We start from the raw sequence: 25,423 nt of genomic DNA, 5'->3' as shown, positions 1-25,423 counted from the left end.
TTCACCTCTTCCCCCTGCCGGCCAAACCCGGCTCCAACTCACCGCTCATTCCACGCTTCCACATACGACACATTTAACTGCACTTCCACCCCGATCCTGTTGCATTTGTCGTCTTCAGTGTTAGGAGAGAGAGGATGGATAGATCTGCAGGAAACCCTGGTCTAAATATACTGTCATCACCCCCTAATATGTTTTATAGACATGTAACACTCTACATTATTAGTTGATCCCAGACAGGGAATAAGGGTGTCAAAGCAGAGGGTACAGGACAATGAAATAAATAGAGATACAAATAAGATTAAGAAATGTTTATGATTGAAGTTGTTGGCTTAGCACAAGGTATATTCACTCACATTTTCGGTAAAGCACAATAAAAACACTGATGGAAAGTTCATTTCTTAAGTTTATTTTGATAAAACACATTTAATTTGTTAAATTTTATAGTTCAATATATCTTCACATTTAGTTCCGTTTTAATAATATATCCTGTATATATATATATAGAGAGATCTAGTTATGACGATATTTATTGTAAACCGAACAATAAGTCTAAAAGCATCTGTAAAATAATTAGTGCAATTTACAGTTGAAACCAAAAAAAACAGCATTTCTCTGCAAAAATATAAAATTCTATTTAGTTTAAGTTAAACTTTCGTAAAATCTCAAGTATAAACATAAAATGTATTTTACGGCAAACCCAACTGCTAAGATCACCTAGAGGCACATTAGAACACTATAATCTCAAAACAAATAGTCACACACGTACAGACGTACACACACAGGATCTGAAAGAAGAAACCATGGAATGCAGACTTTTAAATATTATTTTTTTCTCCAATGCAGTGATCTCATCCAGTTGAGGTCAGAGGTCATGTGATCTGAATCAACAAATTAGGCCCTACATCGAGTAGTCCGTGATTCAGTATTACTGTACAGTCGTTATACTGTAGGTGTGTATTGGTCAGTATGAGTGTACTGTGGTTCAGGACAGTGTTCAGTATTACTGTACTATAAGGCCAGGGGTATTAATGTACTGTATTATGTTATGTTGCAGTTGGCGTTACCAGACCACCATTTTAGGTGGAGGAGAAACATTAACTTTACTGGGAATTACACATGATGCATTGCTCCCTTCGCTTTTCACACCTAACCCATAAATGTACCATGTCCATTCCCTAACCTCAAACTATTCAAACCTCAACAATAACCACTTCAACCGAAGAACAAAGCATAAACACAGGGCATCATGGGAAACAGGTGTTAAGAAAAGTCAATATATATTTGCGCCGACACTGAGATGGAAACAAAGGACAGACTAATCTCTCATTGTACATGGAAGCCCCTGTACGAGTTTAAACACATATATTATACGACTCATTTCCACTGGCTACACGTAATACATTTTGTATTATCTGACCACTAACCGTAACCTTCCAGAACTACAGGTTCCTGTGCTTATTGAGAGGACAGGTTTGGGTCATTAAAGCCAGGGTACATTTACTTTGGGCTGAGTTCTCCAAACTGCCTACCTTAGCCTTAAAAGTTGTAAGGAGTCGTATTAAGCAATGTGTAGGAGGTCTTTGACATAAGTTAAGGTGGTTTGTGACAGTTAAAGTTGTCTTGCTCCGCTTAGTATAAAAAGTATGTGGATAGCCTACAAACTCAGGATTGACACATCAAGTTGAATCTCTACAATAGCTACCACGCTATACAGTACTTATGCAGGTTCAATAAGAGGATAAATACGCAGAAGGCAGACTTCTATAGTGTCCAACACTGTACAGTATTAACGCAGAGCATGAATACGTGAAGTTGAACTACAACCATACTGGGTGGTGTATGAACAAATAGAAATAGGACTTCAACAATACCACTACTGTGTACAGTACAGATATGCAGGACAGCTACAGGATAAAGTACAAAGAGGAAGGACTAACGAAGGCCTACCAACTTCCCATCTCGCTGCTAACAATGCTCCAACTTGGGCCCGTGCTCGGGGCAGCCTCCGATCAGCGGTTATGGAGCAGACGCTCGCCGTATGAAAGAATTCCCCTAGTTTGAACCATCACAAGAGCCTGTGGCTTTGCAGGTGTTTTTTTTTATGATTCTTAGTGTTGATGACTTACTACTCACTGTTAGTCATCAACTCCATTGTGACTCTTTAAATAATTAATCTAATGGTGTTTCAAGACCACTTCAACGAAAAGATTCACGATCAACGCCTATGACACGATCTATTTACTGATTCTACAGTTGTGTTTAGTGGTGACCAGTTCCATTGTAGCACCAATCAATAATGTGAGCACTTTGACAAACGGCTTGAAATGAACTAGAAACGGTTAACAATCCGAGCACAACACACTGCACAGGGTCCACCCGCAGCTTCACAGTAAACCTCCAACGCTCCAGAGCAGTTGCATAACTTCAACTTCATGCCTTAAAGAATTATGATATAACGAATTAAAGGAAGTACCTGAAATATCTGACTGACGCTATATCCTTTCAGAGCCAGTTGATTCAGAAAACTACACTGCAAGGTCAGCAAGACGCTCACCATTCACTAATAGCAATAGCATCAACGATGATGATGTTTGTGTCAGCTATGGGCATCAATTCAACATGCCCGTCTGTAAAGGATGATCGGTGACAGCAGGTCGCCTTTCATTGAACCATCATTTAAAAAGAAACCAAACACTGAACTAAAACTGCAGGGACAGTGCCCCTCCTGGTGAATCAGTGGGAACTGATTCAGATGGGTCGAAATCGGTGCAGAATAATGCCACCCTTTAAATAAGGGAGAGAATCAGTCACCCTCCCCGACAATGAGGTTTGGTTTAAGTGGTTGGTTACTCTTAAACAGGAATTCCCAAAGAGTAATACGCTCCACAATACCAAGGTATTTGAATACATCTGGGTTTTTGTTCATCTGTTTAGTCAAATCACTTGCTCTCCATCCATAAACGTTTCCAGTACGGTTTTGTAACCGGCAACGGTCCAAAATATGTAAGGACTCAAGTCAAAAATTGATAGTCTTCAACCTTAAACCCTGAGCCAAACACTGATTACCCGGATTAAAGTCTGTCTGTTCAAAGAGTCCAACTTCTCCAACATACACACTTGTACAAGGTTAGTAAAATATACATCTTTTTTACATTTCGTAAATCCTCTTTTGGCTTGTAGAATGGGGAAAGTGTCCCCTCTGATCCTGGCTAAAGCTCACCATTACTGTAAAACCAAACTCTTATCTCCAATACTCAATCAAGTCAAGTCAATCTTGAGCAGGCCATCTGCTAGGGATAAGTATTTGTGTAGCTTATGTATGCTTGTGTGACTGTGTAAAAAGCACTTGTGGTGTGAGAGATATACGATTTCCTGTTCCATTCTGATGATACGGGGGGCTGTGGTTTGGTGGAGCAGTGCGAGGAGCCTTTGGCCCTCAGAGCACATTAGCTTTGGTTTGTCTCACCACTAGCAGCACGTTGTTATGCTGGGACCCAGAGTCTAGAGGAGCTTCTCACTGAGGGGAAGTCTGGTTAACGAGAACCCAAATACAAATGGAATGATATCTACGACCGCTCGCCAATCTTCAGGGAAAATCTAGCGTTCTAGAACATACTCTAGGACACCTACACTGTTTCAGACCTTTTATATATCCAACATAAAAATCCGGATATCGTTAGTTAAATTATGAAGATTCTTCGACATAGGTTCTATGTGTCTGGCAGTTATTCTTTACTATTGTACCCAATACAACATTTCAATTGACGTCAATCCACAGGTCAATACAGCATTACACAGTATTATTGTACGAGATTAAAGAAAAAAAAAAAAGTATTACATACTCATTTCTGGGTGATTTCAAAACTTAAAAAAAAGTTAATAAACCCATTAAAAACTTCTTATAGACCGTTCTGTATCGTGCCAGAGCCATCTACCTTCAACGCGGTAATATTTCATTGAAATCATCGTCTCTCTACCACAGTACACTGTCGGAGCCAAAATGGCCGCCTAGCTTGAGCAGAAAGCAGGTGTGAACCAGAAGGCTTCCCTCCCAGGGTGGCGTCAGTGGCCCCCTTCTCTGGAGGAGGGACTCTCAGAGCGAGCATCTTTCGTTCCTGAAGACTTTTTCTGTTTCTGTTTGGACTTCCTCAGCATTCGAACCTGGAGGCATAAAACACGGGAATAGACAGAATCCAGAAACAAACACAAATTCTACTACATTAAGAGTGTTGTTCAGGTTAGGAACTATCCCATTGGAAACTAGGCATTATCAGGACTATCACAACCGCTCTCTCTCTTCCCAATCTCTCACTCTATCTCTCTTTCTATTTCTCTCTCTATCAAACGCTCAATGACTTTAATATGATAATATAACTTGAATATTTCAACACAAAACTGCAATATATATTTTAGATTAAGATATATTATTCCTGAAAGGGAAATTCAGAACTAATATAATAGTCTTGACATCTATGATTGTCTTTATAGTTCTTAATAACATATGGTTTCATACTGTACATCATAATATTCAAATATGAACGATCATTTGAGATGAACATCCCTTAATGAGGAGTGTGCATCGAGAACATAGCATCTCAAAACCTGTAAACAAGCCCAAAAAGTGCCCCTTTCCTTCTGCTCTCTCACAGTTGATGGAACACACAGATACAGTAAGAACCACACACGCACACACACACACACACACACACACACACACACACACACACACACACACACACACACACACACACAGTACCTTGGGGCCAGCAGCAGATATAATAATGTGTCCGGAGGATTGAATCCAGGGCTCTCCGTCCACTTGCACTGGAATGGGTTTGGTCACCGTGATCCTGATATAGTTCCCCTGGGCAATACGGATCCCCGACCGCAGACCGCTCTGAACCTGGCCCTGGACACACACACACACACACACACACACAAACACACACACACACACACACACACACACACACACACACACACACACACACACACACACACACACACACACACACACACACACACACACACACACACACACACACACACAAGGTCAAACGGTTTCTTTGTGACTTGTGCAGTTTTAGATATAATGTGCAGTAAAAAGGAAGGCATGTCTAAGTATTATGTTAGAGATAAGATAATCATTTGGCAAAGTATTCATTTGGTGTCTGTTATGGCCGCTGTCTATCTCGGCGTCTTATTTTCCCTCTGTTGTCAAGCACAGGTGCCAGGTCAATTAACCACTTTCATCATCTTCCCGCCTCGACCAAATCAGCTCATCCGGTTCCACCAATCACCTCATCAGTTCACAGCAAGGGGAGGCCTGCCACACATTCAAAGGCTCTTTTTGCTCTGCCGAGGGAAGCCTTGCTTGTGTTCTCTATCTATGTATCTATCGACATACACACATTATATTTAATACATTGTCCCTTGGTTTCCCTTCTCACCCTGCTTGCATTTATTGTGAACTGTGTTAGCCCCACCTTTTCTATGTTCTTTGTTGCTACCTTACTTGCGGTCTTGGGGAAGGTAAGACAGAGGCCTCTATACATTAACAACACATGCTGTTCTCTTTCTAGACACATTAGGTTAGGAGTGTTGCTGCTCACTGAGGTTAGGGAAGTAGAGGTGTGATCTACTAGGCAGCTGGTAATGTTCACCTTCCTGGGTCAGCTGTTAGCTTAGCTCTGTTTGTGCTTGTTTTATGTTTTAGGATCTATATTTACCAGTTCCCCAGTTAACCCATGTTCAACAGCATCTTTTTCTTTCTGTCCTTTATTTTCTCCCACAGCTTGCTCATCCATCATCCATAACCCGGCCGTTTTACTTGCGTTACCTCACCCACTACCTCTAGACGGGGGGTTGCAGCAGTGTCGATCTGAGAGGCCTCAGAGAAAATACTGCCTGTCAAGAAAGCTGACTAGCTAGCTGCAAAAGCAAGGCTAGTTTATTTATAGAACACCCTTCGACACCAGGACATCCACAGTGCTTAACGTAGGCAGGGATCTCATTTGAATGTGGTGATTTTAAATGATGTGTTATTTTAAAACAATGAAATCCATTGAAAGAGAAGATGGAGACCTCAGTTTGAGGAACTAGGTTAGCTAGGTTATCGCGGGAGGGTCTGCTGAAACATACCAGGACATGCTGCTGCCCTCCCCAGTGCCCCCCCTGGTTGCCACGGAGACCTACCATGTGAACGACGCCCGTCACGCCGAGGACCTCCAGCATGCCGTCGTCGATGCGCGGCCTCCCGAAGCGCGAGTCCCCCTCTGATCCCCAGAGGTCAGCGCCTGAACCCCAGCTACACACACACACACACACACACACACACACACACACACACACACACACACACACACACACACACACACACACACACACACACACACACACACACACACACACAGTGTGAAGTTCTAGTAATGTTTGCATAGGTGTGTGTGTGTGTGGTGCGGGTGTGTGTGGTGGTGTACGTGCAGCTTCGGTAATCAAAGGGAATGGCCTTGCTACTCTAATAGTAGGGTGTATCGAGGATTATAATGATTATAAGGGATGATAATGGGGGGGGGGGAGAGAGAGAAAGAAAGAAAGAGAGAGAGATTGTGTCTGTGTGTGTTCGCGTCTAAACATGCGTGCGTGCATGCATGTGTGCGTGTTTGTACCTGGGAATATTGAGGAAGATGAGGCCCTCTATGTTGGGCAGCTCGATTTCCTGTTTGTCCACCTGCAGGCGGAGATGTTTGTGGAGGTTCCTGGTGTGACTCAGCTTCTGGAGCCCCACTTTCACATACACACCCTTGTTATGGAACCTGGAAACACACACACGCACACACACACACTAAACATCAGTAAACAGAAAACACAAAAAATAGCTTTGCTTGAGGCTCATTGGACCAATACCTGCTGGTGAATTTATCTGGATCGCCTTCTCTGGCCTGGTGGAAGTCCAGGCTGACCTCTGCGTCAATCCCCAGCCCAAAGTAGTTGTTCATCTGGACGATCTTAAAGGACGAGAGAGTATATGAGTGAGTGAGTGAGTGAGAGAGTGAGAGACAAACACATGATCAGTATTGAGTGAGGGATGTGAAATACGATCTGTAGGAGACGAGCTGTTAACTATGCATTACGGTAATCAGTCTAGCCGGATGTCTCTGATTCAACATCAGCCGCCCAGAGCCAGGAAGTTAACCAAAGTGGCAAAAACAAATGGATTGATTCACAGAGCCAATGCAGTGTTGGTAAGAGAGGGTGGGACAGAGAGGGGAGAGGAGAGAGGAGAGAGGAGAGGAGGAGAGGAGAGAGGAGAGGAGAGAGGAAGAGAGGAGGGAGAGAGGAGAGAGGAGAGGAGAGAGCCGAGAGGAGGAGAGGGAGAGAGGAGGGAGAGAGGAGAGAGAGGGGAGAGGAGAGAGGAGAGGAGAGAGGAGGGGGAGAGGAGGGAGAGAGGAGGGAGGAGGGAGAGAGGAGAGGAGAGAGCCGAGAGGAGGAGAGGGAGAGAGGAGGGAGAGAGGAGAGAGAGGGGAGAGGAGAGAGGAGAGGAGAGAGGAGGGGGAGAGGAGGGAGAGAGGAGGGAGAGAGGAGAGAGGAGGGAGAGAGGAGAGGAGAGAGCCGAGAGGTGGAGAGGGAGAGGGGAGAGGAGAGAGGAGGGAGCAGGAGAGAGGGAAGAGAGGAGGGAGAGAGGAGAGGAGAGAGGAGAGGAGAGAGGAGGGAGAGAGGAGGGAGAGGGGAGGGAGAGGAGAGAGGAGAGGAGAGAGGAGGGAGAGAGGAGGGAGAGGGGAGGGAGAGAGGAGAGGAGAGAGGAGAGGAGAGAGCCGAGAGGTGGAGAGGGAGAGAGGAGAGGAGAGAGGAGGGGAGAGAGGAAGAGAGGAGGGAGAGAGGAGAGGAGAGAGGAGAGGAGAGAGGAGGGAGAGAGGAGGGAGAGGGGAGGGAGAGAGGAGAGGAGAGAGGAGAGGAGAGAGGAAGACGAGAGAGCCGAGAGGAGGAGAGGGAGAGAGGAGGGGAGAGAGGAGGGAGAGAGGAGGGAGAGGAGAGAGGAGAGGAGAGAGGAGGGAGAGAGGAGGGAGAGAGGAGGGGAGAGAGCCGAGAGGAGGAGAGGGAGAGAGGAGGGAGAGAGGAGGAGAGGGAGAGAGGAGGGAGAGAGGAGGGAGAGAGGAGAGGGGAGAGAGGAGGGAGAGAGGAGAGGGGAGAGAGGAGGGAGAGAGGGGAGGGGAGAGAGGAGGGAGAGAGGAGGGGGAGAGGAGGGAGAGAGGGGAGGGAGAGGGAGAGGAGAGAGGAAAACGAGAGAGCCGAGAGGAGGAGAGGGAGAGAGGAGAGGAGGAGAGGGAGAGAGTGCAAATAGGAGAGGAGGCGAGAGAGGAGGAGAGGCAAGGACAAGCGCTGAGGAGGGGGTGGGGATGGCAGAAGGAAGGAGGGGAGGCCGCCGACCTTGGGGGGCTCCAGGTAGCCGCTGTCGGGGTCCCCCTGCGAGGCGTCCTCGGACAGGTCCTGGGCGTCCAGCAGGATGGTCCAGCGGTCCATCAGGACCTCGTCCGCCTCCTCCAGGGAGAGCAGGATGTGGTGGGGGTCCTCGCTGCTGTAGCCCGGCCCCCAACGCAGCACCCGGGCCAGGTCGTTACCTTGAGGAGGGGGGAGAGGATAAGGGATTATTACCAGAGTGTGATCATGATTAAGGGTTGAACCATTGTGCGGCACACAGGGGCCTGAACCCAGAGCGTTGTGCTGAGGTGTGTGAGGGAGAGAGCGGTTCTCACCTGTCCCCAGCGGTACTATCCCTATCGGTGGTTCTGAACAGACCAGCTTGTGTCGAATGGCTTCCAGGACCCCCAGGACCCAGCCCACCGTCCCGTCCCCCCCACACACCAGGACCCTGAAGCGGGGAACCTCCCGGAAGGTGTGGAGCCTGGGTGGCAGACGACCGGGATGAGTAAACGGATAACGTAACAGTAATGCATAAACATTGGCTGCAAGACATTGGTTACTACAGACATAAATACGTGTGTGTGTGTGTGTGTGTGTGTGTGTGTGTGTGTGTGTGTGTGTGTGTGTGTGTGTGTGTGTGTGTGTGTGTGTGTGTGTGTGTGCGTGTGCGTGTGTGTGTGCGTGCCTGTGTGTGCGTGCCTGTGTGTGTGTGTGTGGTTTCACCCTGCAAGCGGCCCGCCGTTGGTGATGTCGAACACCTGATGGGGGTTGAGGAGCTTCCGGAAGTTGTACAGCAGCTCCCGGCCCTTCATGCCTCCACTCTTTGGGTTGACGAACACCAGCATGGGACAAGCTCCTCTGGCTAGCTTGTTGTGCTGCAGGACGTCAACAAACACAAAGACAATCAGGGCGGCCTCGACTACAGCACGGTGAACATGTCAGCGTTGATGACTGGCTGGTATGTTGAGTCAATATGTTGGGTGGTGTTGGCTAGCCTTTATGTTGAGTCAATATGTTGGGTGGTGTTGACTAGCCATCATGTTGAGTCAATATGTTGGGTGGTGTTGACTAGCCTTTATGTTGAGTCAATATGTTGGGTGGTGTTGACTACGGTTTGTTTTATGTGTTGGGTGGTGTTGACCAGTCAATCAGTTGAATGTGTTGGGTTGTGTTGACTAGCGGAAGTTAAACAATCCCAAGCTATGCTGTAACGAGAATTAGGATGTTATTCTATGCTAAACTATGCAGGGAGGAGCTATAGGAAGTGACGCTATGCTAAATTATGCTGCGAAGAGCCAAAGGAAGTTCAACAAAAGCGGGACCCTAAAGCTGGCCGTACCACCCTGAACACGCCCCATCTCGTCTGATCTCGGAAGCTAAGCAGTCGGGCCTGGTTAGTACTTGGAAGGGAGACCGCCTGGGAACACCAGGTGCTGTAAGTGGTGTCGGGTGGTGGCCAGTAGGTGGCACTCTTCTCTCTGGCCCCTTCACTCATCAAACCCGATGGCCCAGTGCAGTGACGGGGACACTGTGCTGTGGAAGGCCCCGACGCCCCAGTGCAGTGACGGGGACACTGTGATGTGGAAGGCCCTGATGGCCCGGTGCAGTGACGGGGACACTGCTGTGGAAGGCCCTGATGGCCCGGTGCAGTGACGGGGACACTGCTGTGGAAGGCCCTGATGGCCCGGTGCAGTGACGGGGACACTGTGCTGTGGAAGGCCCTGATGGCCCGGTGCAGTGACGGGGACACTGAGCTGTGGAAGGCCCTGATGGCCCAGTGCAGTGACGGGGACACTGTGCTGTGGAAGGCCCCGACGCCCCAGTGCAGTGAGGGGGACACTGTGATGTGGAAGGCCCTGATGCCCCGGTGCAGTGACGGGGACACTGTGCTGTGGAAGGCCCTGATGCCTCAGTGCAGTGACGGGGACACTGAGCTGTGGAAGGCGCCGTCCTTCGGAGGAGACGTTAAACCGAGGTCCTGACTCACTGAGGTCATAAAAGATCCCAGGACACTTATCGCAAAGAGAAGGGGTTTCCCCGGTGTCCTGGCCCAACCAGGCTCTGGCCCCCTAATCATCCTCCTGTATGATTGGCTGACTCATTAATCCCCTGATTCTCCACCTCCAGCTGGTGTGTGGTGAGCGTTCTGGCGCAGATTGGCTGCCGTGCATCACCCCAGTGGGCGCTACACACTGGTGGTGGTTGGTGAGGTTCCCCCTTCACTGTAAAGCGTCTTTGAGTGTCTAGAAAAGCGCTATATCAATTCAATCTGCTATTATTATTAACCATGCTATGAAGAGGAGGTAAAAGCACCTACCAGGATGTGGGGGATGACCAGGGTCGTCAGCTGTTTGCCACAGACTGCCGTGTCTTTAGCCAACATGTAGACCCTCTCCGCCTCAGAGAAACAGGAGACCTGCAGCACCACTGCACCTGGAGAACACACACACACACACACACGTCGTCATCACCTGGGACGGTCACTCTGCTTATAGTACACTTTACTAGAGGGATTAACATAACTCCATAGTCTGAGGAATGTCCCACCTTGGCTTCCATACATGTGACTTATGGTGACCAGGTGACCTGGATGGGAGAGAGGGGGGGTGTTAGACCACCATGGTTTCCAAACGAACATGAAAAGGCCAGAGATCAAGGAGGCAGACATACACCCACGCTGAGGATTGACGTGGCCCACATTCATATTTTATACCGCATTTCAGCAGAAGAAGAAAGCACTTTACACGCGCTAAATTATGTATTATAAAGCCATATTAAGTCAGACAAGGATAAACCCGGCATAAACCCCTAAAAAACATCCTTTGTTGAGAAGAGAACCAAGGGTTCCAGTGCATGGAATGATTTCCACTAGGCTTCAGGTGTCTCCTCTCTTATCCAGCGCGTCAGGATGAACAGAACCCAGGCCCGCTTCACTCCCTGAGGAGCCCCGTGTTGTATTATTCACGCTAATGGCCAGAGTACGTGAGTGGGGCCGGGCGCTCACTTTTCACAGACAGATGTTCCTGCACCAGCTGGGTGTACTCCTCTCGGGGCAGCAGGAGCGGCAGTCCTCCAATCAGAAGGCTGACCTGGATCACATGGTTGCGGTTCTCCGTTGCATAAAACCGAGTCTGGTTCATCTGCCGCAGAGAAACCTAAGGGAAGCCGATACGTTCATCCCCACATCAGACGCACATATTGATCGCCTTCTAAATGAATAATCTTGTTGTATAAATCCTTTTATAAGTTATCTCTTTATGAAACAGGCAAACAATATTATAATTTTCTCTTGCTGAAAGAGCCGTAATATTCATTAGTGCTCATTATCCAAAAAGAATAAGGCAGATATTTCCCATCGGGAAACAACTGTTGGATTATTATTAAAAATTAATTATGAAGAAATTCAAAACGGCCATAGGCAGCCCCAAGAAGAAGTAGAACCCATTCTCACCTTCCTGATCTCCTGCAGCTTGTCTAATAGGAGCTCTTCACCTGTCAGTACCTGTCTCAAAACTAACACAATAGGAGCAAGGGAAAGGTCAGGACCCCAAACAGTTGGAAACACATTAATACATATGATCATGCTCAAACACACAGACTGTCTGTCTGAAGGGCCAACGTATCACAAGGTTTACAGACAGCAGAACAGGGGTTTGACCTTTGGGTAGGACACCTCTTGTGTATGGAAAGATCGCTAGTAAAGATGATGGTGCATTTTTAATAAAACTCTTAAATGGTTTGAAATGTAAGATGTACCAAGGGGCAGCGGTGTGGGGACAGCGTTTAAAGGCGTACACATGGGGTGACCACAAACGTTGGGAACCTGGTTCAAACGTACCCTGCTTGCTACCCATGTGGACTTCCACCAGGTTGAAGTTGGAGGAATCCTTCTCCTGCAAAACAACAACTCTTATCAACAACCGCTCGCGAACACCAGGACACGGCATCTAATCCAAAAGTAGTGTGTAATCCAAAGTAAATGGAAAATGGAATCTAAAGTTACTGGTGTACTTGTGTTTCTTAGATTAGTAATAAAGGGGTCAGGATAGGGATTATTCTCCAATAGTAGCATAGGACTGGAGGTCGGTCATCAGCATAAGTATTGCCGGCATACATGGTTAGGGCAATAGCCGTCAAGCCACCAAGACTATCGAATACATGCATGTCATTTGTCCTCGACGTTATCAGCAACCCTAACAACATAAGGGCTGAGATGTCTCAATCAGAAGACACTGAAGATAACAGATAAATGGTGCGTAGGGACGGCGAGAAGCAAACCATTCATAACAATTAGTACGCTTAAAACTCGCGGGTTTATAACCAAGACATCATTCAGTCATGCCAAAAATCACACATTAGAACCGTTAAACAAGACGCAAAGCAAAAAATTAACAACAAACACAACAGAATGGGTGTGAGTTGTATTACACACGTATTCATTCAAGTGTTCATTTTGAGTTATTAGGTTATCCAGTTATTGTAAATTGGCTATTGTGATTTGTTGACATTAATGTGTGACATCACCTTCGACTTATTTGAACATATGGAAACGAGCCACTGCCCAATTAGTGTTTGGTGTTCCCTGTGGGGTTTGGTTCGAGTTACGCTCTAAACAAAAACAAAGACTTCTTAGCTGTCAACCAATGGTATTCGACATAAAAAACAAACACATTGACACCCAAAAGCATCCGAAAGAAGCATTTCCAAAGAAACAAAAATGGTTCCTTCCTGTAAACACATTTCCACACTCTGGCACAACGGACCCAAACAGACATGAGGCAGTAAGTACCTGCCGTCCTAACTGAACGAGGAGCTCTTTGAGGACCGAGTCTACAGTGCTGCTCCGGGAGATGGAGATGGAAGCGTGGGAGAGGCCAGTTCTGCAGAAATAACACAACACAACGGTCAAACAACACAAACACTATAGACACACACCCGATAAACATGACACAAATAAAAAAAACACAACACAAATACAGTCGACGCAAACACTATAGACACAATACAGGACGTGAAACAGAATATTTCATGGCTTTAATGACCCAAACGTAAACCCAACAACCATCCTCTTCAAGATAAGAAACCGGCCAATTAGAGGTCTATGGACAGAACATCTATTGACAGTAAGACAGAGCACAGTCTGTGGTGGGTTCATTTGCCCAGGGCAGAATGATTCATGTTTGCTCTTTCCCTCAGTCTGTTTGATACACCCTCGGAACCACACGCAAACAAGCTTCAATGTGCTTCGTACGTCAGACAAACTTCGCTTTGTTAGTTCCTCTTCCAGAACAGGTTATTACAATTATGTTTCATAAGGTGATGTCACGCTCAATATGAGGCCATCCCTGAGTTCCTAAAACACTATCCTTACACAGCCCCACATAGATGTGGCCAGATATCCATAAACACTGGGATGCAAATCAGCACAACACAATATTAAGCCAAGAGCTGCTGGTCGATCGCACATCAGTCTTATCAGTATGTAAATAGTTTACAGGGAACATTTGGTTTATTCTGCAGCAACTTTCTTACTTCAACTTATAGCATGTTTTATGATACCATGTTGCCCATTTGGCAGTCCTTATCCCTCTTATAGTCCCTCTACTCTTAGGAGGAATCCTTAGAGGGGGGGGGGGGGTAGTCCTATAGAGGGGTCAGAGTAGGGGCGGGACTTAAGAATTGAATATCGAGGGCATGTGAAGCCCTATGAGACCGTTACTCATGGAGAACCATCCCAAGGACGGTGCCTTGACCAGCCCTATGAGACCGTTACTCATGGAGAACCATCCCAAGGACAGTGCCTTGACCAGCCCTATGAGACCGTTACTCATGGAGAACCATCCCAAGGACGGTGCCTTGACCAGCCCTATGAGACCGTTACTCATGGAGAACCATCCCAAGGACGGTGCCTTGACCAGCCCTATGAGACCGTTACTCATGGAGAACCATCCCAAGGACAGTGCCTTGACCAGCCCTATGAGACCGTTACTCATGGAGAACCATCCCAAGGACGGTGCCTTGACCAGCCCTATGAGACCGTTACTCATGGAGAACCATCCCAAGGACGGTGCCTTGACCAGCCCTATGAGACCGTTACTCATGGAGAACCATCCCAAGGACGGTGCCTTGACCAGCCCTATGAGACCGTTACTCATGGAGAACCATCCCAAGGACGGTGCCTTGACCAGCCCTATGAGACCGTTACTCATGGAGAACCATCCCAAGGACGGTGCCTTGACCAGCCCTATGAGACCGTTACTCATGGAGAACCATCCCAAGGACGGTGCCTTGACCAGCCCTATGAGACCGTTACTCATGGAGAACCATCCCAAGGACGGTGCCTTGACCAGCCCTATGAGACCGTTACTCATGGAGAACCATCCCAAGGACGGTGCCTTGACCAGCCCTATGAGACCGTTACTCATGGAGAACCATCCCAAGGACGGTGCCTTGACCAGCCCTATGAGACCGTTACTCATGGAGAACCATCCCAAGGACGGTGCCTTGACCAGCCCTATGAGACCGTTACTCATGGAGAACCATCCCAAGGACGGTGCCTTGACCAGCCCTATGAGACCGTTACTCATGGAGAACCATCCCAAGGACGGTGCCTTGACCAGCCCTATGAGACCGTTACTCATGGAGAACCATCCCAAGGACAGTGCCTTGACCAGCCCTATGAGACCGTTACTCATGGAGAACCATCCCAAGGACGGTGCCTTGACCAGCCCTATGAGACCGTTACTCATGGAGAACCATCCCAAGGACAGTGCCTTGACCAGCCCTATGAGACCGTTACTCATGGAGAACCATCCCAAGGACGGTGCCTTGACCAGCCATTTGTGAACTCATTCAAACTACGGCCCGTCCCCAACGGGCACAAAACAATCTTTTCCGTTCTCCTGCTGCGCTTCAGGGATATCTCCGTAAACGCACCGAAAACGCCGGCTCCGTCTGGACGGTCGGCCCGGACGCACAACACTTGTGCGTTGGATGCGGCGGACGGGGGCCTAAAGCTACCGTTCCCCCGGCCGGTCGGCACTCACTTCAGCCAGCAGGCGTGGACCTTGAGGACCTCTGTGTCCAGGGGCACGGCCCTGAGGACCCACGCCTCCGGCGGGGCGTCCTTCTTGTGCTCCAGCGTCCCGTTGCGGTTGAGGACGTCTTCGCTGTGGAGGGGCTGCAGGGTTCCTAGCGCCTGCAGCTCGTAGCGCTGTGGCGTGTCCGGCAGGTAGAACGCCCTCAGGGCCGCCTCCTAGAGGACACCCACAGTACTGTCACTGCTGGAACGCACATCTGGTACGGTCAGAGCGCTCTCTGTGCTCCCAAAGCAGGGTCGACTATTAGCCGGGCTGACGCCAGACCTCGTCTCAGTCTACATTGAGGAGAGGTCTGGGAACCACACGTTAATTTTCTCATATTTGAGGCGTGGTTTACGATTGCCCGGAGCCGTTTATTGGGCGCTACAAATGTCTGTCATATGAGTCTGTACGTAGCTCATAGCCAATCGTATCAATTATACCAGATTCGGCGTTCATGACTCGTTCTCTTCAATGGGGACTCATTCACTCGATGTCAGTCGACAGACATTCTGTGTGTGTCGGCTCACATATCATCAGAGTAGAGGGTTATTTAGTGTGATTGATCATTCAAAATAATATAATCTCCACTCATAGCCAAAGTGATTATAATAACAACATGAATAACTTGAAGGGTCCGGGAGTGACAGTAACGCCAGCAGAAGGGCAGGAGGGCAGGTTGCCATGGGGATAAGGGTAACATCTCACCACCAGTTCCTCCTTCCTCGTTACCCGTGGAACCGAGACGAGGCGAAAAGCTCCGCGCTTCACAGCATCGTCACCATCAAAGACCCGGACCGCCTGCTTAGCTACACACACACACACACACACACACACACACACACACACACACACACCCACACACATTTAAGAACAACGTTAATGCACACACACCCACACCAATACCGACACACACACACATACAAATACACCCACACCCACACACACACACACAACAATACCGACACACACACACAAACAAATACACACCCACAAACACTACAAAGCAGAGCCACAGGTACCTGACTCTGAGGAGGAGGTCTGTGGGGTCTCTCTGGGCGCCACGGGGCTGGAGGGGCCGACCTCATCTAGGGTGTCTGGACAACACAACAACCACAACCGTCAGACAACACTGTGGCGTGGGGGAGGGAGGGAGTGAGTGAGTGAGTGAGTGAGTGAGTGAGTGAGTGAGTGAGTGAGTGAGTGAGTGAGTGAGCGAGCGAGCGAGCGAGCGAGCGGGCGAGCGGGCGGGCGGGCGGGCGGGCGGGCGGGCGAGCGAGGTGAGCGAGGTGAGTGAGTGAGTGAGTGAGTGAGTGAGTGAGTGAGTGAGTGAGTGAGTGAGTGAGTGAGTGAGTGAGTGAGCGGGCGGGCGGGCGGGGTGAGTGAGGTGAGTGTGTTTTGTATTAAGTTCTTATACATTGGATTACGATTCAATGTTATTACATTTTTCCCTTCACAGTTAGACCTGTGATATGAGCTGTGATTGGGGGATTGTTTCAATCAGTATCTTTAAACTTAAAACAGAACCGTAACTCTAACTCAGGCTAGCGGGATTTTCGTTTTCAGAAATGCCGATTTCAATCTCGAGGAACGAGTTCCACACAATCTCGGAGGAAGACCTGAAAAATGTGTGTTCATGCCAGGCTTCGGAAATAACTGATCACACTTGGAAAAAGTGATCACTCAAGAAATACCCAAGATGTCATTGCTATTTCCGTGCTTTCAGGGTTATCTCGCTGACCTGCTATGTCCAAGGTTTGCTCCAGGTAAGGCTCACATCATGAGTTGCCATGGTAACTGAAGTGAGAGTAATCTAATCTTTATATCTGAAAAAAGAAAATGCTGGCCTCGCCCTAATTCTTGGAAGACCAGCTTTTTAAAACTGGACGAGCCTTTATTTTTTACTTTATGTTCAGTATACGCCATTAGTTCGGTAACATTAGTTCAGTATTCAGTAACAGAACGGTATTTAATGTTATTTTCCGTTTGAAAAGCTGCTAACCGGATACATACGAAGAGTCTGGCACCTCTTGGTAAGAGAAGAGATGGGCTGGAGGTTGGATGAAGCAACGCTCAGGCTGCTCCCCAATGAAGAGGATGTGGTGATAGCTCTGTGTGTGTGTGTGTGTGTGTGTGTGTGTGTGTGTGTGTGTGTGTGTGTGTGTGTGTGTGTGTGTGTGTGTGTGTGTGTGTGTGTGTATGCGTGTGTGTGTGTGTGTGCAGTGTGCTGTGTGCGTGCGTGCGTGCGTGCGTGCGTGCGTGCGTGCGTGCGTGCGTGCGTGCGTGCGTGCGTGTGTGTGTGTGTGTATGTGTGTGTGTGTGTGTGTGTGTGCAGTGTGTGTGCGTGTGTGTGCAGTCTGCGTGTGTGTGCAGTGTGCGTGTGTGCAGTGTGCGTGTGTGCAGTGTGCAGTGTGCGTGCGCGTGCGTGCGTGCGTGCGTGTGTGTGTGCAGTGTGGGTGTGTGTGTGTGTGTGTATGCGTGTGTGTGTGTGTGTGTGTGTGTGTGTGTGTGCGTGCGTGCATGCGTGCGTGCGTGCGTGTACCCATGTCGTGGTGGGACCCCTCTGCGATGCGGTAACAGTGCATCTTGCTGTAGTTCCTGGAGCTGAGCTGGACGCTGGAGGGGGGCAGTAGGACGGAGGCCAGCCGACCCAGCTTGCACGCCGGGGGCAGCACAGCGTAGCAGGCAGCGTGGCTCTGGAGACCCGGAGAGTCCCGTCAGTATTCACGCACAAAAAAACATATACATAATAGGAATAATAAAAATAATAACAATAATCACACACAAGAAAAAGACGGTTATGAAAGTGATACGCTACGGATATTCAAACCCCAACGCCTCACTTTACCCTTCTTTAATCGACGTGCATGAAACACATGCCGTGCAACTCTGGTGGTGGTTGCCCACGGCAACTCCTTTTATGCAAGACCACAACACACTCCTCCGCACCCTGCCTGGTTCATAATGGATATTTCCTGCTGGTGTTGGCAAATAAAGTTTCTGTAAAGGTTCTTTGTTAAAGAGGAAATGGGTAAATGCATTAAAGGGGCAGTGAACCCAAAATATATCATTTTTTTTAAACATCTTAACATGTCTAACATGTTCGTCAACAAAGCAATCTACGTCAATTTTACTAAAAATAAAGAAGGGACTTTTTATTTTATGTTTGACAGTCTACCCCAACCAGTTTGGGAACATATCTGTGTGTATGAAACATACTTCACACCTCCACCAACGGCCAGCGATAAGAGTCAGTGATAATAATAATTTCAGCTCCTCCCAGCTGGTTGTCAAAAAAAAGTCCCTCTGGACAAAAAGGACACCTGTTCAATTTATTTTAACATCTTCAACCAAACTTACATTTACTTTGATGTTTTTGTATTTTTTTTAATGATTGCTTTTGTTTTTATTGTTTCATGGTGTGAGCCATATGCGTTGATAGAGCTTACTCAGTCAAAGTTGTTTTGATGAAGAACTTATTATGGAACTTGATAATATGGAAAATCTGAATCTCCAAACTCACTCACTTTTCATGATGTCAAAATGCCTTTCTGAGGCCCGTGGACATCAAGACGAAGAGACACAGATGGCAAGAGGATGTGCGGGGTGTGTGTGTGTGTGTGTGTGTGTGTGTGTGTGTGTGTGTGTGTGTGTGTGTGTGTGTGTGTGTGTGTGTGTGTGTGTGTGTGTGTGTGTGTGTGTGTGTGTGTGGCACTCCATCTGGACAGAGAGGTTTAAGCTTATCGGACACGTAGTATTACGCTGCATTATGTGTCCTATTACATGTTAAAAAAAGCACTCCTCATAATGCTCATACATAACCACTGTATTAACATTCAGAATGTACCACAGTTTGCTTTAATCGGGCTGAAACAGGGGGTCCCCCAGAATAAAGAGTTAGGGGTTCAACTCCATCGTGTATCTCAGGTGATTGGCCAAGGCATAGGTGCAACCAGGGGGTTCCTTGGGGAGGTCATTCATGCTTCTCCTTTGGTTAGGGGGGGGGTCCTTTTTGATCCATGCACTACAGTAAGGCACTACAACTCCCAAGAGCCTCTTGTGTTCGCTCATGAACAGCCTTCTGATTGGTCCTCACCGTGATGCCGCACCACTCGCACCTCATGCCCGCCAGGACATCTGAGGAGGCGCAGGAGCGCCGGCACCCCTCGCACCGCGCCCCCGACGGCAGGTTACCCTCTCGCCAGTGGTGCTGGAACGTATCCTGCAGCGAGAGAAAGTAGACCCGTGCAGCGATCAGCATGACGGTCCTCAGGACATGACACAGAGAGTTCTCTGTCTACCAAACGTCTGGGGACTTCCTAATGCATCGTAGTAGTAGAGATATAATCCTTTTTAAAGCATTCAGAAAAGGTCTTTTTCTTTTCTCGCTAATGTTTCCTCCCAGTTTTAGCAACGAAGCCTGTAAACCTCGAAGGCTGAATGAGCTTAGAACTCAGAGAGCGAAGCGGCTTGGAGTGGGATTTGGCCATTACGATGTAGAGGGCGCCCACTATGCCACCTTGTCCGGGAGTTGTGACACTGCAGAGCGTGGCACATCATTTTTATTGGCTTTCAAACAAAGAACTCCATTCAAAGGGATGTTCTTTGTCACATGCACAATGCCCTACTGTTCTTATAATTGCACAACATAACAGACGCACCTTAGTTTTGGGACATTTGGTTGTGGGCGGAGCTACGGTAGGACAGGTAAAGGAGGGGAAGCCAAACAATTGGAGGAGTGGACAGGAAGAAAGGTTCACAAAATAAAGCAGTTGTTTCTGCACTGGCGGTTGGAACCAAGCTCACACCTAACGACCCCCACCTGTGTGTGAGAGCAGTATCTTTAACCCTAATAGCTAATGTTTTAGTCCTCCTATGAAATTGGTTTGTCTTTGGAACCGTGACTCAACTAATTAATGCAGGATGTTCTCAGGGGGGGTTGGCGCCAACCTGTCAGTACGTCATGAGAGCCGTCCATTGCTCTACATATTTTTGCCTTCATGCAAAGACTTGCGGTTCTCCGGTTTTTGTTTTGGATATATTTTGCGTCGTTATATTTTTAAAGGAGCTCTACTGTCTGAAAGGACTGAGCTTTCCGCTCTATAAATAGACACAGACCCCTTATTTTCATTTATAAATAAACAGCCATAGATATTTGCCCGTTAGTTGGTGTTTAGATTCAACCCTTTGATTGCAACGTTCCCCCTGAACTCTGTTGCAGCCATTTACTGCATGTTAAATGAAGCTTATAAATAACGAGGTCACAAGTGGCCGCGCCAGCCAGAGGTGTGATGGGACAGGCCGGCCCAGTTGGTACAGGCCACTGGGTGGACTGGTGGTTTCCTCTATCCATCATCCACTGGGGGGGGGGAAGTGTGGTTGCTAAAGTCTAGATTTATGAAGCATCCCAGAGGGTGATAAAATAGGGCCCTTTGGACCACAATGTGTGTGCACGTGGTAGCGCCCGTCACTCCCATGGTGGCGCTAGGGAGGGACGGCAGCAGCAGTAGTTACCAGGGTCTGGGTTCCATCCTGGTGGCACAGCCGACAATCTGCACAGCTGAACACGGAGCAGTCGGCGTGCACGTGCATCTCACACACTGAAGTAAACACACACACACACACATGTAGATGTATAATTAAAGACCGTAGAGCTTGGTTCTTATTTACAACTCCCACTCTAAAGACATGTTGGTGCCCGTGTCCCAGCCCATACACCGTGCCCTTGGTTGCTAAACACAATTGTACAATGGATTGAGTTGTAATCCACTGCCTTCAGACTTAATACAATGGACACACACAGACACACACACACACACACACACACACACACACACACACACACACACACACACACACACACACACACACACACACACACACACACACACACACACACACACACACACAGTGTGTGTGAACATGGCCGCTCGCTGACACATTACATTAACTAGCAAGGGCCCCAGCAGAGCTCAGTGTCACTCGAGCTGATGCACAAAAATAACCAGAGTGGAAATCCATTGGACTCCGCGTGTGCGTGTGCGTGTGCGTGTGCGTGTGCGCGTGTGTGTCCCGTGCAGGTGCTAGCGTGTAATTAAGTAGGTACAACAGTATTAATATAACACTCTTATAACATTGGTTACAAAGTGCTTTAGATCTGCAAAGATAGAGAGAAAGGAAGACACAGACCCAAAGCACAATAAAAAAAAGTAAATGATTTCAAGGGTACTTCAACAAACACAGAAAGCATTCAGCCCCCAGACACCAGCCGGAGCTCAGCAATGAAATTAAAGAAAGGCTATCCTAAAAAGAGTGCTTTCTGAGCATAGTCTGAGCAAGTCAGACGCCCCGAGATGGAGGAATAACACAGCACGCGTGTTGCAACACGGCAGACCCCCTTCCAGCTTTTAGTCTTGCATTACTGCGGCAAACTGCTCCAGGGTTGGCTAATGCTCCAGATGTGTTTTAGCTGATGCAGGTTTGGGTGGATGCTGCTGGAGGCTGACCTTCACAGCGTAGGGACGCGTTCCCCTCCGTGGGTTTCCTACACACACAGCAGAACCTCTTCTTTAGACCGGCGGGCCCAAAACAGTGGGCCACAGGAACCTTCACACACACACACAGACAATGACAAAGGTGAGACGCCGCAAAGACACAAGACAGCAAAATTAAAGGTAACAGAAGGATATATAATAATAACATATTTTAGTAGTTGAAATAAAAAACACTTGACATGGTAACCAAAAAGCTTGTAGCGACCCAGGTTCCATTCCAACCTGCAGTCTTATGCCGCGTTTCCACTGCAGGGTGAGGTACAGAATCCGTACCGCACCTTTGCGAACCGAACCGTACCGCACCCTGCAGTGGAAACGCGGCAGTATTATATCTTTCAACCCCACTCTCCTTAATCACTTTCTTTCTGGAGTGGACTCTCCCCTACACAAAAGGCATAAAAACAAATAGGTAACACAATAGCAATAAAAACCTATTGGAAAAGCTAGCATTCTGAACACACCTGTGACAGGTAACATAGCAACACACAACGTATTATACTTCCTGAATTGTGTCCATACAATATGTGTGACACGGTTTTACTTTAATGGCAAGAGCCACATAAAGACCCACTTAAACTCTCAATAACCTTCTTGGAATCCGGTTACAATCATAGACCTGCATAACTTGTGTGACCACCCTTTTCAATGACGAAAGGACATTGCATAATGGACTGGGATTGTAGAGTAGCTAGGCAGAGATCTGGAACAGCCAGGTCATTTCGATTCTAGTCCACTCAGAAAGAAAGAAAAAAAGAATCTAAATGAGGACTTCAGTAGCAGAAACCATTGGTGCCAAAAAGGGAGAAATGGTCCTAAAAAGCCTCAATCAGAGTAGGATTTTGTCTTTCATTTTTTAAAGCAAGCCTTTCACAACCCTAGCTAAATTGTTTGGCAATAATGATTAGGCTATCAAAGTCTGACTATGGAAGAAAGAGGTCCATACTTGCTCCCTGTACATCCCTGACCCATCTGCTTGGTCCCAATGACAGGAACGTCCTATGTAGGGGTGCTGAAGCAAGAGACTTACCTGCACCAAGGTGGGAGCCATGCAGGAACAGGTCACCCTCAGATTCTTCAGGCACTTCTCGTGGCACATCAGGTTGCACACTATAAGGGTGCAAGGTGTTTACAAAGTGAGGACCATTAGATTACACACCATATGGGGGCAATGTGTTTACAAAGTGAGGACCCCAAAGTTATACACTATAAGAGAGCAATCTGTTCACAAAGTGAGGATCGCATGGGTTAAACACTAAGGGAGCCAAGGGTTCCGAAGTAAGGACACATCAAGTTACAGACTATAAGGAAGCAAGGTGTTAACAAAGTGAGGACACATTAGGTTACACACACTATAAAAAAAAAGGATCAAAATTATTACAAAGTGAATACACATCAAGTTGCCCGCTATAAGGAAGCAGGTTGTTCACAAAGTGAGGACACACCAGCTTACAGACTAATGATGCAAGGAGTTTACAAATTGAGGTCAGTGAGGAGACTAAAGGAGAAAGGTGTTCAAAAAGTGAGGACACACTAGATCCCACCTGATTAACAATAGCACATAGCACATCCAAAGTAGATTACGAAGATTGCATTCACAGCAATGAACATTATTCTAGGGTTACATTGTGGTAGCCAGTACCCACTGACCGTTAGCTACAATAAAATAAATGAAGAGTAAACTATTAATTCATAGAGGAACCATGGCCTGATGACATAAATGGTCACGTTACCACAGAGCGTATATGAAACGTGTTGCATGTGTCATCCAATCGTATGCATTGCACGTCTAAAGGGTTTTAATGCATCTAAATGGTGCCCCAATCCCCCGGCACCAAAAACACAGTTCCATCGACAATCCATGCCTGTCTCCTGTTGCCATACCGACCACGACGAGTTTATCACGACTTGAGCACAGCTCTGGTTGTGCGAGAACCCCCCCGCCCCCCGCCTTCTCCTCCCACAGCACCACTCATCCCATGTACCCCGCTCTGCCCAGTAACACAGTGCATGTGCGTCTCCCTTCATAACGTGCATGTGTGTCTCAGCTCGTGATGAACCAACCAGGCCCGGTCTCAGAAGCCAGATAGTGCACGACGCGAGGCTGTGGATTTCCGTGACTTTATGGCTGCGGGGTAAGAGGGGAAATGTAGGAGAGGAAGGAGAGATGGAAGAGGAGGGAATCAGGGAATTAGCCCCCCAAAGCTGACATTTTCTCTCAGCGGACTTTTGAGCACAAAGTGTTGGTGCTCGACAGCAGCAGACATGTATGCACTGAATACTGAACTCACGCCATCGAAGCCTCTCCGAGTCTCCATCCCCGCAGTACTATAACTGGGACTGCGAGTGCAGCTTACAGATCAGCTTTACAGATCAGATGAATGAATCCTCTACGTATGTTGGCCCATACACACAACTGTCGAACAGCGCACCACGACAAAATAACCCCCAAGTCTTTATGTTTCCACCAAACAACAACAACAAGCTGATGTGCAATACAGACATACCTTCGCACAGGAAACCGACCAGACCCCAGATGAAATCGCTGCAGTTGTGGCAGAAAGTAGGCTTGGTGAGGGTGACCCGTTTGAAGCAGTGGCCGGGGGATCCGACCTGGTAGCGTGACCGAGAAGAAGAGCAAACCGGCGACTGCTGCGCCTTTTTCTTGCCGTGCACGGGGCTTGCACTGGGGCTGTCCGCGACGCCGCACTCCGCCATGGTCGCCCGCGAAGCAAAACACCACTCCCGACTTGTCAAGAGGAAATCGCAGTGGGGAGGGGGGGGGGTCCTTCTCTATAACCACTTGTTAGCATGCAACACACGTCTGTTGTGTTCACACACCCGCTTTACAAAAAAAATGTTAGACGCCGATCATCCCAGCATGCATCAGGGCGGGATGGCTCCGTCCGGACCGAGCCGTGCTGTGCCAGCGGTGTCGCCGCCGTACGACAGGGGCTGGGCGCCTCTCCGCCGCCTCGCGAAAAGATCGGTGTTAAATACAGAGACGTCGGTAACTAACCGGATAGTTTCGGGGGTTTAAAGGTTCGTCGCGAAGCGCAGTAGATCGTGAGGGCGGACTTGTGTCGGCGGACGCATCGCTATTCCCGGTGTTGACAGTGAATCCTGAATCCTTTCAAAATCAGAGTCACGTCCTGAAATCTGGACGAACTGGTGTAGGGAGCCGCCCCGGTTGGTTCCCAGCGTTTCCTCTCACTAGCTGGGGAAGCCCAGCCCCTGGCTCAACAAGTGATCCAGTTGGAGATCTGTCTCCGGTGCTGGTGTTTTTAGTTGATCTCAGCTTGGAAATGCGGTTGATCCTTGATTCGTAAAGATATCTCCCTGCTTCTGTTGAACGAGTTTTTCTCCCTGCTC

General features: G+C 48.1%; 1 protein-coding gene across 2 annotated transcripts; it reads right to left on the bottom strand.

Annotated features, from left to right (window-relative positions):
• Positions 1 to 85: 85 nt before the first annotated feature.
• LOC130390820 (diacylglycerol kinase theta) lies at positions 86 to 25,423 on the bottom strand. Of its 2 annotated transcripts, XM_056600970.1 has the most exons (24): positions 24,559 to 25,423; positions 23,082 to 23,161; positions 22,007 to 22,106; positions 21,015 to 21,100; positions 19,597 to 19,722; positions 18,043 to 18,196; positions 16,523 to 16,597; positions 16,209 to 16,309; positions 15,468 to 15,676; positions 13,211 to 13,301; positions 12,946 to 13,029; positions 12,260 to 12,314; positions 11,873 to 11,934; positions 11,426 to 11,576; positions 10,969 to 11,007; positions 10,739 to 10,854; positions 9,145 to 9,296; positions 8,754 to 8,902; positions 8,428 to 8,618; positions 6,907 to 7,007; positions 6,669 to 6,815; positions 6,196 to 6,307; positions 4,757 to 4,909; positions 86 to 4,161 (listed from the first exon to the last, which is right to left on the bottom strand). In XM_056600970.1, the coding sequence occupies exons 1-24, from the start codon at positions 24,767 to 24,769 to the stop codon at positions 4,063 to 4,065; spliced, it is 2,844 nt and encodes a 947-aa protein (XP_056456945.1). In that variant the 5' UTR covers positions 24,770 to 25,423; the 3' UTR covers positions 86 to 4,062. The 2 variants fall into 2 exon arrangements, with proteins under 2 accessions (XP_056456945.1, XP_056456947.1); XM_056600972.1 differs by lacking the exon at positions 12,946 to 13,029 and having other exon boundaries at positions 24,559 to 25,422.

This window comes from Gadus chalcogrammus, chromosome 10, assembly GCF_026213295.1.
Source record: "Gadus chalcogrammus isolate NIFS_2021 chromosome 10, NIFS_Gcha_1.0, whole genome shotgun sequence".
Classification (NCBI taxonomy): domain Eukaryota; kingdom Metazoa; phylum Chordata; class Actinopteri; order Gadiformes; family Gadidae; genus Gadus; species Gadus chalcogrammus.
The sequence above is the reverse complement of the archived record's forward strand: the minus strand, read 5'-3'. Positions and strand labels throughout refer to the sequence as shown.

What these genes read in the sequence shown, in the direction of transcription:
- LOC130390820 (XM_056600970.1), bottom strand. Translation starts at nt 24,769, where the DNA reads ATGGCGGAGTGCGGCGTCGCGGACAGCCCCAGTGCAAGCCCCGTGCAC. An exon ending in CCACATGGGTAGCAAGCAGG is followed by an intron (nt 11,935 to 12,259) that starts GTACGTTTGAAC and finishes CTATTGTGTTAG; the next exon opens with TTTTGAGACAGGTACTGACA. An exon ending in CCAGATAAATTCACCAGCAG is followed by an intron (nt 6,816 to 6,906) that starts GTATTGGTCCAA and finishes GTGTGTTTCCAG; the next exon opens with GTTCCATAACAAGGGTGTGT.